Here is a 12,688-nt window from a genome sequence, read left to right on the forward strand (position 1 = left end):
GTGCTTGTCAGAGATATTAAATGATTATAAAATTCCTAAATTAAGTGCCTTCTAATTATGATTGGGATTGTTTACATCAGGCTTCATTTTTGAGCATGCAGCTCTGACTTTTAATATGTACTTGTATATTCAAGTTAAAAGATGTTTCCACCATTTGGTATTGGCATAGACACAGACTTACAGATCACTGAAACATGATAGGACCTACCTATAAAATACCTATAAAAATATTCCCCCACGTATCTGGATGATTAGTTTTTGGGGGGTTGTTGTTGTTGTTGCTTTTCCTGCTGCAAAAAGCTTTCCTGTTTCCATTTGGTCCATGGCGTGGGAGCAGGCTCCAGGGTGTTGCAAAGCTGCCCGGGGGCCACAGAGAGAGGCTCGGGCACCAGCCCTGGCATCCGGGGGCTGCCGGAGGGGCCCCTCACGGGCTGCTGGGCTCCAGAGACCCCGAGTCATGCTGGGGGTGAGCCTTTCCAAGAGATGCCGGCCTCGCCCAGCCTGGGGAGGGGGGCAGCCGGCCTGCGGAGGTGAGTCAGGGGGTCGCCCATCTTCCTGATGAGTTTCACCTCCGTCTAGGAAGTGCTTCTCCTGGAAGTCACGGCGCTGGGGGTCTGCGCAGGCCAGACCCAGGGCGTGTAGATCCAAACGGGCCTGGTCCAGACCAGGGCGGCTTCCATGGCATCCAGGCTTTCACCCCCTCATCCTGGCACCTCTTCTGCACGTCTCGGAAGAGGGCGCGGCTGCTGTGCTGGTTTTGCACCTTCAAGAGACGCTCAGCACCCTCCCGCTTCTCCTTAGCCAACTCGTGGGAGAAGCGGTCCACACCCTCCAGAGCCACATCCTCCCGGTGGAAATAGGAGCCCAGAGAGAGGGAGGGGTAGGCGGCCCGCGGGTGCGCGTGGACCAGGACGTTGACGGCGTCCTCCACCTCGGTGGGATAATTCTGACGAACCTGGGAGCTCATGGTTGGTCGGTGACCAGGAGCTGAGTTCAGAATAGGGTGTTGTCCGGTCCCGGAGGCAGAGGGTCTGGATAATTGGGTTTTTATAGAACACGAAGGCCATCCAGTAGAGAAAGAATAGCATTTTAAACAAATAGTGCTGGGACAGTGAGATACGTGGGAAAAATAACCTTTAACCTGTTAGAAGCCACATGAAAAATCAACCCAAAATGAATCAAAGACCAATGAAAAGTCACATCTGTAAAACTCCTGGAAGGAGGCAGAGGAGAAGTGTTTTCTACCTTGGACTAAGCAAACATCTTTTAGGTATGACATCAGAAGCACAATGTTTTAGAGCAAAAGGATAAATTGAACTGCTCTTCACAAGGACAAGCCGCGCAGACGTGGAGACAACATTTACAGAATGTGTCTCTGATGAAGGATCTATATCTGCAGCACGCGATGGATTCCCAAAACTTAGCAAAAGAAAAACATGAAAAATTGGCTAAGGACTGCACAGACGTTCACCGCAGTAGGGATCCCGGCGGCAGATAAATATGGGAATGTGCTCGGCATCTGGTCGTCAGGGAGATGCAGGTGAAGGCCGCCGTGAGAGACTGCTACAAACCCTACATTAACCAGGGCACCGGGGCGGGGGGTGGGGGGGTGCTCGGTGTGTTGAGCATCTGACTCTTCCTTGTGGCTCAAGTCATGATCTCACGGTCATGGGACTGAGCCCCACATCGGGCTCTGTGCTGGGCAGGAGCCTGCTTGGGAATATCTTCCTCTGTCCCTGCCCCACTCGTGCTCGCTCTCTGAAATAAAAAAAAGAACTAAAATTAGAAAGATTGTACAAGCAATTGTAGGGGACGTAACATGGCACAGCTAGTTTGGAAAACGCTCTGTCGGATTCTTTAAGACCAGCACATCCTACAGTGTGATGTTGCCACACACGGAGGGACTCACCAGAGAGAACGAGAAACTCACGCAAACACACGTCCACGTGTGCTTCTGGTGGGCCAGAACTGGAAACCACATGTTCATCAACAGAAGAATGAATACTTCTTCCTGTCCTGAAATCGAGGCGTATCCATACAGTGGAATACTGCCCGGCAATACAGACAGGAAAGATACTGACACACGCAGGAACTTAGGTGAACGTGGATAATTGTGTTGAGTAGAAGAAAGCAGAGCACATAGAACGTGCTTGCACTTTCATGGGGTCAGGGAAGAGCAGGAGAGAAAGGTCACAGGGGGGTCCTCTGTAAGTTTTTAAACTGCAAAGGTCTTCTGACACCTGAATGTGTGGGGCCCTTTGCCCTGTAGAGTAAGATGGCACCCAGGCGCGTGGGGCAGCGCTCCATCACGATGCCGCGAGTGTTGTGCAGTAATCTTTCTTTCCCCATTTCCAAGTAGTTTATCCTCGCATCTTGAAAGTCCAGTAGCTTGTTGAACGTTGAAAAATCACTGAATTAAGTATTTAGCTTCCCCAAGGTAACTGAAGAACAAAACTAAACAAAATCAGAATTTCAGCTGTAAAGAACTCTGCTTCTTTATGGAAGAATAAATTAATGGTTAAGTCTCAATACGTGCATTAGAAAACACAAGTCCCATCATTTCTAGGTGTGTCTGTACACAAACAAAGGTCTTCTTATTGTGAGCTTTGGGAAGCTTCTCTGGAATGATTGAGGGACCATTAGAAGCGATTAGGCTTAAGAAATGGGCTCTTTGTTCCTGATGAACTTCAGTGTCAGGCAGTTTGGGACTTGGTCTTTGCTACTGGTACCAAGAATATGGTGGGCACAAAGGAGGGTGGAACTTTCTTCTGGGGGACTCAGGGAAGGCTTCCTGGAGGAGACCTTGTTTGAAATTTCCAGTAGTGTAAATGAGGAAGAAAGCATTTCAGAGGAAGGAACCACTGAGAGCAAAGAGGAGGAGGCTTGAGGCTTCAGGTTGTTTCAGGAACGGCAAGAGGTCTGGTCAGTGGGGTGTGGGAGTCAAGGAGAATATGACAGAGGGCACCAGAAAGGGCGCGGTCAGGTCTTGAGGGCCTGCCTGCTGTGGTGACAGATGTGGGCTAGTTCTGCAGGCACCACACAGGGTCCCAGAGTGGCGAAGTGGACACACGGGACCAGTGAGGAGCCCCCCTCAGCCCCGACTGAGGGCAGGGTCAGGAGAAGGCGCCCATTCAGAGGGGAGAGAGAGGCCTGGAGCCAAGCGGGTTTGGCCAGGAAGGTGGGTGGGCTTTTCTTAAGGGTATACTTTGATGTGCAGGAGTTTTTAATAAGTCTAGTTTATCAGTTTTTTCTTTTCAAAAAAAGTGCTCTTCCCACCTCTCCCGTTAATTGTATCATTTAAAAAGATTCTGTTTTATGAAGTCTTGACTCTCCGTTCTTCTCCAGATATCATTGACCCTGCAATCCTGCGCCCAGGACGCCTGGACAAAACACTTTTTGTGGGTTTGCCGCCCCCAGCGGATCGCCTGGCCATCCTGAAAACCATCACCCAAGTGAGTACAGGAAATGGTGTATTTGGGGTGTGTTTGTCTCATTGCAGATGCAGACTAGCATCTGTTGCTTTCAATATTTGCTCGGCTGTGTCTCCCAAAGACAGATTTTGATCATTGAAGAGACTGTGCATTCTTTGTTATTTGCTTAAAATGACAGGGATATTTGTTAAGTTTTGAGTTAAATGCTCAACTGATATAACTGAGATTTTACTCTGATCATATTGTTTTGTTCTTTTATTTTTTTAATTTTTTTATATAAAATTGTTTTTAATGTTTTTTTTTTAATTTTTTTTAATGTTTATTCTTGAGAGAGAGACAGAGACAGAGTGTGAGTGGGGGAGCGTCAGAGAGAGAGGGAGACACAGAAGCCGAAGCAGGCTCCAGGCTCAGAGCTGTCAGCATAGAGCCCGACCCGGGGCTCCAACTCACAAACTGTGAGATCATGACCTGAGCTGAAGTCAGATGCTTAACCGACTGAGCCACCCAGGCGCCCCCCCCTTTTTTTTTGGTGTTTTGTTCTTTTAGATCTTTGATTGTTACTTTACGGAAATTGTCTTTAGAGGGATTTGAAATGGAATAGAAACTTTTGGACAATAAATACAAGCCCATTATACATATCCAGAGAAAAACTGAGTTTTGAAACCACAGTGTTGAGTCTGTCCTCCATGCTGATGTGTACCATCTTTTTTGTCTTCTTTTTTTTTTTTTAACGTTTTTATTTATTTTTGAGAGAGAGAGAGAGAGAGAGAGAGTGTGAGCGGGGGAGGGGCAAAGGGAGAGGGAGACACAGAATCTGAGCTGTCAGCACAGAGCCTGACTCAAGGCTCAAACTCACAAACCATGAGATCATGACATGAGCCGAATTTGGACGCTTAACTGACTGAGCCACCCAGGAGTCCCTCTTTTCTTCTTTTTAAGTAAACTCTACATCTACAGTTAAGCGTCCGACATCGGCTCAGGTCATGATCTCTCAGTTCATGAGTTCGAGCCCCACATGTGCTGGGGCTCAGAGCCTGGACCCTGCTTCCAATTCTTTGTCTTCCTCTCTCTCTGCCCCTCCCCACTCACGCGCTCTCTCTCTCTCTCTCTCTCTCTCAAAAATAAACATTAAAAAAATGTTTTTTAATAGTTTATTCATTCTGCTATGTTCCTTGAGTTCTTTCTTTGATTAAGAATGCCTGCTGGTTGTTGGAGCACCTGGGTGGCTCAGTCGGTTAAGTGGCCGACTTCGGCTCAGGTCATGATCTCATGGTTCACGAGTTCAAGCCCTACATCGGGCTCTGTGCTGACAGCTCCGAGCCTGGAGCCTGCTTCGGATTCTGTGTCTCCCTCTATCTCTGCCTCTTCCCTGGTCACACTCTGTGTCTCTCTCTCAAAAATAAATAGACATTAAAAAAGTTTTTTTAAGTCTTTCAAAGAATGTCTGCTGGTTGTTACTATACTTATGACATAGTAGCCGGAATTGAGTTTTTCTTGGTCACACAGTCTTTCTTCCTGGTCTTTGTAAAAATTACAAAACTATTTTTTTACTTTTATTTATATACGTATATATTTTTTATGTAATCTCCATGCCCAACGTGGGACTCAAATTAATGACCCAAGATTGAGAGTCACATGCTCCACCGACTGGACCAGTGGGGCGCCCGTGTTATTTATTTACTTTTAATGGAGTTATAGTTGACACGCAATATTATTTTAGTTTCAGCTGTGTAGCATAGTGATTTGACATTTTAAATGTTTATTTATTTTGAGAGAGAGAGAAAAACGTGTGAGCAGGGGAGGGGCACAGAGGAGGGAGAGAATCCCAAGCAGGCTCTGCACCGTCAGCACAGAGCCTGATGCAGGGGTCGAACCCACGAATGCTGAGATGATGACCTGAGCAGAAGTCCAGAGTCGGACGCTCGACCGACTGAGCCACCAGGCGCGTCTGTTTCTGCAAAACGCCTTTGGGACGTTGAATCTGTAAAGATGTCTGAGGCCGCTGCGCGCTTTCTCTTCCCCCTGGGGGATGATGTGCTTTTTCTGCCTGGTCTGCATTTGGGAAGCTGAGTAAGGGCGGCGGGTGCCTCGCTGCCGCTGGTGGCCTGCTGGCCGCGGGCTCACGTTCTGGGTGTGGGGTGCCGAAGCTGCTGCAGGCAAGGGGCTGTGTGTCGGACGTCTGGATACCTCTGATTCCTGCGCTGGGCTTTCTCCTCTCAGGCGCCCGATTTCTGCTCTGTCTCCCTTATCGTTGGTCCCGTGCTTTGGCTTCTGCCTTTTTCTCCGTGTTCACTGTGCCGGGTGAACACTGGCAGCACTAGGAACACTGCGCCCATGCTCCCTAACTGTCTCCATCGTCCCTTCTCCCGTCCCTTCTCCCTGCCGTGCTTCCCTCCCTCTCTCTGCCCGCCACCCCCAGCCTTGCTGCCTCCTTGTCCCAGTGGGGAGGCCCGCTCCCGCCTCCGTCCCTTCCCGCTCTGCCAGGAGCCAGGTGCTGCTGCTGCCTTGCGGTCGTGTCCTTGATGCCTGGCGTGGGAGAGGGAGCCGAGCTGGCACAGGTTCACCCTCACGAGGACGCCTGAGTGGGCTCCGTCCTGGAGGACGCCCCGTGTGGTGACCTGGACCTGCCCTGTCCACCCAGAGCGTGGCCCGTCCCCACGCCCGTGCCCCCGGTGCCGCAGGGCTGCCTGGGGGAAGGACGCCCCCCTTCTGTACTGGCAGAGGGAGACTCTGGGCCGTTGCTTCCAACTGCAGAGAGCAGCGTGTGCGGCCGCCTCCCGACAGAGGAGCGAGGGCCGGCTTTGTGGGCCGAGGCCCCCACTGACAGCAGTCTGGAAGACCGCTCGGAGGAAGGGGAGGCAGAGGTTGTGCGGTGAGGCTCACCGGAACCCAGGCCGTGTCGGGCGCGGCAAAGAGGACGTGGGTGTGAGCACCGTGTCCAGTTTTCGTAGGATGCTGGACTGACCGTAGAGCCGAGGGGCAGACACCGAGAGGGTGAACTCTCTGCTCAGACCGCTGAATAGATGAGGGTCCGGGGACGAGGAGGCGATGCTGCTGGAGGTTCTGGTTCCCTGGGGGGTTTTCCAGGCTGGAGTCGGCTCGGAGCTTGCGAGTTCTCGAGAGCCCTCTGGCTGCCACCAGCACGTGGCTGCAGGTCAGAGACATGAAGACATGCCGCTTCGTTCCGGGGGCTCTCGATCTACCTGGCCACCCCTGGGCAGCGTCTGGGGACATTTATGTAGGGCGGAGGCCAGGGGTGATGGTGCTGCCGGACCACCTACGGGGCACAACACGAGTTATCCGACCCAAAGCGTCAGTGACACCAGGGGACCCTGCTGCGGTTGTGTGTCCAGTGAGTATGGTGACGAGCGTGTGGCCTTTCTCCCCCTCCCCCGGCTCTGTCTGTCTGACGGTTGTTTCAGGTGTGTTTCGTCCTCTGCGTGGCGCTTGGCACCGGGGGACAACTGGACGCTTCTTCATCTAGAATTTTCAGTGCTGTTTGCCAAAATAATTAGGCCTCAGACTGAGGAGCGCATGCTCAAAGGCCCCCACGTAAAGGTGAAATTACCAAGAAAATAAGACGGTAGAGGATGAGCCTGCGTTATTGTAAACTACCTATATTCCCGATGGCGTGTGAACTCTGAGGACCCTAAAACCTAAGACGTAGGCCTTACCGCTGAGGGGCTTGTCTTCCAGACCAAAGGCTAATATGTTTATAAAACAACAAGCACATTCATTCGTTCCCGAGGAGGGAGGAAAACGAAGGGAAGATAGCCCGGCCGTGTCCGCTGTATGAATGCAGAGTGCGCACCCCCAGGGGGCTTTGTCGGCGTCTCCCAGTGTGACCTCTGGCCGCACGCACACTGCCCGCCATCTGCACACCGTGACCGCCAGCCGCCCGCTGTCGCTGGACCAGCCACGTACTTTGACCGCCAGCCGCGCACCGTCGCTGGACCAGCCGCCGGGAGGGCTGTGAGCGGCTCACCTCAGTGAAGTCAGCACTCCGCCTCGGCGGTAGGTTTGCGGAGATGGGAAGGGGCTTTGCCCCGAGTCACCTTGAAAAGGCGGACATGACGCTGTGAGGGGTTGTCTTCAGATGTCCCTGCAAGGGAGGATAGACCGCGGGGACACTGAGGTCGGTAACAGAGCCACCGTCACGTGTTAGCCAGGACGGGGGAGTCTGACCATTTTGTGGCTTGGACCTTGTGTGCACATGTCTGCGTTCAGACACGGTGATGTCAGGGCTTGTTTGTGTCATTTTTGTCTTGGTCCGTCCTGGTCATGGGGCGGCCTTGTGTGATGTCCGCGTTCTGTGACGTTCTGTCCAGCAGGAGAACAGCACCGGCTGGCCGTGAGTGTGGACATTGCCGGGCAGCAGTGAGGCCCGCCTGACGGTGTTGGGAGCCGCCCGGCGTCCAGGACTGCTTCTCTCCTCCGCCTTGTGTTTCCACACATTCTGTCGTGAGCGTGTAGAATATTTGTGTGTGTGTGTGGCGGGGGGGGGGGGGGTCTTTTTTTAAAGAATGGTTTTCTGGCATAAATGTAGAGGTTTAGGAGGAAGAGCGGAGAATCAGACAGACGTCCTTTGGGCAACTTTCATGCACAAAGTTGTGAATGTGGAAAGGAAAAAAAACAAAAAGACATTCAGATAGAAAAATCAGTTTGACTTTAAAAAGCAGCGTTTTGTAGCATTGTGGTTTGAACTGTTACGTGCTCGGTCCTCAGCCTGTGTCAGCGGTGCAGGCGGAGGAGGCGTTCGTTCGGTGACTTCCTCTCTGACCTCAGTGGGTAGTTCCGCTCGAGTTAAGGGGGTGCTCTGCTCTCCCTCGGGAGCCTGGGCGCCCACCCTGCAGAGAGGTGCCCACACTGCAGTGTGTTCCACCCCTCCTGTCCCCCTCCGCCTTCCCCTCCCCTCCCCTCCTCTCCCCTCCCCTCCTGTTCCCACCCTCTCCTTCCCTCCTGGCCCCTTCCTCCCTTCCTGCTCCCCTCCCCCTCCTCCTCTCCTGCCCCTCCTCCCCCCTCCCTTCCCCTCCTCCCCTTCCCCTTCTCCCTCTTCTCCCCTTTCCCCTCCCTACTCTCCCTTCTCCCCCCCTCCCCCCTCCTCATCTCCCTCCTGGAATGTTCTTGTTCATAAAGAGCCAGAGTGGGCAGAGGGATAGGACTCAGGCCTCTGATTTCAGGGGAGGGTCCACAGTCGGACACCCTGGCTGCACACACTGTATAAATCAGTCCCACCTGAGAAAAAGTGGCATTTTCTTTTTTTTTTTTTAATTTTTTTTTCAACGTTTTTATTTATTTTTGGGACAGAGAGAGACAGAGCATGAACGGGGGAGGGGCAGAGAGAGAGGGAGACACAGAATCGGAAACAGGCTCCAGGCTCTGAGCCATCAGCCCAGAGCCCGACGCGGGGCTCGAACTCCCGGACCGCGAGATCGTGACCTGGCTGAAGTCGGACGCTTAACCGACTGCGCCACCCAGCCGCCCCAAAAGTGGCATTTTCAATGTTTACCCTTCCGGTTTCAAGGTTTGCTGGCATCTTACTTGAATCCCCCAGATTGTTATATATGCTGTTTCTTCTTATTAATGCATGAAATAGTATGGAGAGATTACAATAAAATTCTTTCATCTTGGTCCTAAAAGTCTGAAAAGATCTGTAGGTCAGAGCAACTTCTCCGTATCTTTTAGAGTCTTTTAGAGTTTTCTCTTTAAGAGAAAAATTAGTGATGACAGACTACTTTTTTTTGGTGTTTCTGGTAATGATGTGGTAACAAGAGGCTTATCAGTAAAAACCCCCTTGGGCAAGGGGGATTTCTTCTTTTAACTTCCATTTCTTCCTTAAATAAACATCATTAGAACTTGCCCTATATCAAAAAGCCAGAATGATCATTTGGTAACTGCCAAGGGCTTTGAGATAATAGTCTTTTCTTATATAATGCTTTTTAAAAAATGTTTATTTTGAGAGAGAGAGTTAGAGAGTGGGCAGGGGAGGGGCAGAGAGAGAAGGGGAGAGAATACCAAGCAGGCTCCACACTGTCAGCCTAGAGCCCAACGTAGGGCTCAGACTCACCAACCATGAGATCATGACCTGAGCCGAAATCAAGAGGCCCTGCTTAACCGACTGAGCCACCTAGGCACCCCAGTTAATGTGTGGTTTTTAAAGTTACAATAAAAATCCCACTAAAAGACCCCAAATTCCCCATTCATTTTTTAAATTGTGTCCCATGAGACTAAAATATATATTAATATCTCACCTGGAAATGTTATCTGTCCAGTTTTCATGAGCCAAGAATATCAGATATAACAACAGGTAATATTTTTGAAGGTCATAACTGTGCATGTATGGATATGCTTAATCCTTCCAACTGCTTTTTGAACTGTTTGAAATGAGATATTTAAATATTCAACTATCGTTTCCATTTTAGTGATGAGCAAACCGTAGCTCACAAAAGTGGGGTATAGACATGTATATTTCTGTATGTATATGTTTAGAGACTGGCAAGAAATTGTAAATTAATGGTGCTAAGATTATGTTAATTTTCTTTATTTTTTTCAATCAACTATATAAATAGATGTCATTCTGATTCCAGACGCTGTTATATGACAAAGAATAGATTGCTCTGACTAAAGATAGATTTAGTTATTGAAATAAAAGTCATAGTACATCATGAGATATTTTTGAACCTGAGCTTTCCATACACGTAGTATTTAATCAGAATTCTAGGAAAAGTAGTGTAAATGGGTCATAACTTCCTTTTTTTTCTCTACTGTTCCAATTTTAGTATATGTGCTGCCGAAAGGAGCACATAACTTCCTTTCTCTTAATCGTGGTAATATGTTTAACTTAAATTTGTCATTTTAACCGTTATTTTTTCATTTTTATTAGTTTCGGGTGTACAATACAGTGATCTAACGCCTCATACAACATGCTCGTCACAAGTGCGCCCCTTAATCCCCATCCCCGCCCCCCACCTCCCCTCTGGTGATCAGCTGTATGTTGTCTAGAGTTAAGAGTCTGTTTCTTGGTTTCTCTCTTCCTCTTTGTTCATTAGTTTTCTCAAGTTGCACATAGGAGTGAAATCATGTGATATTTGTCTTTCTCTGACTTCACTTAGCATAATACTCTCCAGTTCCATCCACGATGTTGCAAATGCAAGATTTCATTCTGTTTTATGGCTAAGTACTACTCCATTATGTATATATACCACATCTTCTTTATCCATTCATCAGTCGGTGGACACTTAGGTTCTTTCCATCGACTATCGCCGATAGTGCTGCTATAAACATTGGGGTGCGTGTGCCCCTTTGGATTAGTGTTTTTGTATTCTTTGGGTAAATACCTAGTAGTGCAATTGCTGGGTCGTAGGGTAAGTTCTATTTTTAACTTTTTGAGGAACCGCCACCCTGTTTTCCAGAGTGGCCTCACCAGTTTGCATTCCCATCAGCAGTGCGAGAAGGTCCCCTTTCTCCGCGTCCTTGCCAACATCTGTTGTTTCTTGTCTTTTTGATTTGAGCCATTCCGACAGGTGTGAGGTGATACCTCACTGTGGTTTTGATTTGTATTTCCCTGATATTTGGTGATGTTGAGCATCTTTTCATGTGTCTATTAGCCTTTTGTTTGTCTTCCTCAATAATGTCTATTCAGGTTCTCTGTCCATTTGGGGGCTGATGTTGAGTTGTGTAAAGTTCTTTATGGATTTTGGATACTAACCCTTTATTGGATATGTCGTCTGTGAATGTCTTCTCCTGTTCCATAGGCTCCCTTTTAGTTTTGCTGATTATTTCCTTCACTGTGCAGAAGATTTTTATTTTGATGTAGTCCAAACAGTTTAATTTCACTTTGGTTTTCCCTTGCCCGAGGGGACCTATCTGGAAAAATGTTTCTATGGCCAAGGTCAGGGAAAATCACTGCCTACATTTTAACCATTGTTAAATGTACCATTCTTTGGCATTGGTACATTGACGTTGTCAGACCACAGACTTGAATTGAGTAATTTAAAGATCAAATTGGCTTTATTCAACAGTTCATGAATGTGGAACATTTCATTTCGTCCAGCAGGTAGAAGGAACTCCGAAGAGCTGTAGAAAAAGAAAGGCTTTTAAAGGCAGAAAGGAGGTGGGACAAGGAAGTGTATTAGCAAGAAGTGTGTCGTTTCAGACCAGGACACCTTCCTGAGGGGTCAGAAGGGCCTTTTGTGGGGATTGTCTCACTAGTGCTGACCACTCTCCCTGGTGTCAGGAGGTCCCCTGGCTGGTGGGAACTGGGGGTTCCAAGCCGACGCTGACGGTCCCCTCCCCGTGTCAGATGGTCCCCTCCCCATGCCAGGAGGTCCCCTGGCTGGTGGGGACTGGGGGTTCCAAGCTGACGCTGACGGTCCCCTCCCCATGTCAGGTGGTCCCCTCCCCGTGCCAGGTGGTCCCCTGGATGGTGGGGACCGAGGGTTCCAAGCCGATGGCTGACGGTGCCCTCCCGTGTCAGATGGTCCCCTCCCCGTGCCAGGAGGTCCCCTCCCCGTATCAGGAGGTCCCCTGGCTGGTGAGGACCGGGGGTTCCAAGCCGACGCTGAAGGTCCCCTCCCTGTGCCAGGTGGTCCCCTCCCCGTGTCAGGTGGTCCCCTCCCCGTGTCAGGTGGTCCCCTCCCCGTGTCAGGAGGTCCCCTGGCTGGTGGGGACCGAGGGTTCCAAGCCGACGCTGACGGTGCCCTCCTCGTGTCAGATGGTCCCCTCCCCATGTCAGGAGGTCCCCTCCCCGTGTCAGGAGGTCCCCTGGCTGGTGGGGACCGGGGGTTCAAAGCCGACGCTGACGGTCCCCTCCCCAGGTCAGGTGGTCCCCTCCCCGTGCCAGGTGGTCCCCTCCCCATGTCAGGAGGTCCCCTCCCCGTGTCAGGAGGTCCCCTGGCTGGTGGGGACCGAGGGTTCCAAGCCGACGGCTGACGGTCCCCTCCCCGTGTCAGATGGTCCCCTGGCTGGTGGGGACCGGGGGTTCCAAGCCGACGCTGACGGTGTCCTCCCCGTGTCAGATGGTCCCCTCCCCGTGCCAGGAGGTCCCCTCCCCGTGTCAGGAGGTCCCCTGGCTGGTGGGGACCGGGGGTTCCAAGCCGACAGCTGACAGTCCCCTCCCCATGTCAGATGGTCCCCTGGCTGGTGGGGATGGGGGGTTCCAAGCCGATGGCTGACGGTGCCCTCCCCGTGTCAGATGGTCCCCTCCCCATGTCAGGAGGTCCCCTCCCCGTGTCAGGTGGTCCCCTCCCCGTGCCAGG

At 50.8% G+C, this 12,688-nt stretch overlaps 1 protein-coding gene across 7 annotated transcripts in view; it reads left to right on the plus strand.

Annotated features, from left to right (window-relative positions):
* The window catches only part of NVL (nuclear VCP like), a 91,346-nt gene that overhangs the window by 56,972 nt on the left and 21,686 nt on the right, over window positions 1-12,688 (plus strand). For 6 of the 7 annotated variants that reach the window (XR_006961672.1, XM_047077171.1, XM_047077174.1 and 3 more), the window contains one exon: window positions 3,346-3,452. Coding sequence is in view for 5 of the 7 variants with exons in the window: in XM_047077171.1 (XP_046933127.1) it covers window positions 3,346-3,452 (107 nt within the window). In the remaining 2 variants the exon portion in view is untranslated. Of the gene's footprint in view, window positions 1-3,345; window positions 3,453-12,688 lie in introns of those variants that run through there. The other variant, XM_047077175.1, reaches the window with a different exon arrangement.

This window comes from Lynx rufus, unplaced genomic scaffold, assembly GCF_022079265.1.
Source record: "Lynx rufus isolate CCGP_SWC_20201006 ecotype Redwood Valley unplaced genomic scaffold, mLynRuf1.p SCAF_15, whole genome shotgun sequence".
Classification (NCBI taxonomy): domain Eukaryota; kingdom Metazoa; phylum Chordata; class Mammalia; order Carnivora; family Felidae; genus Lynx; species Lynx rufus.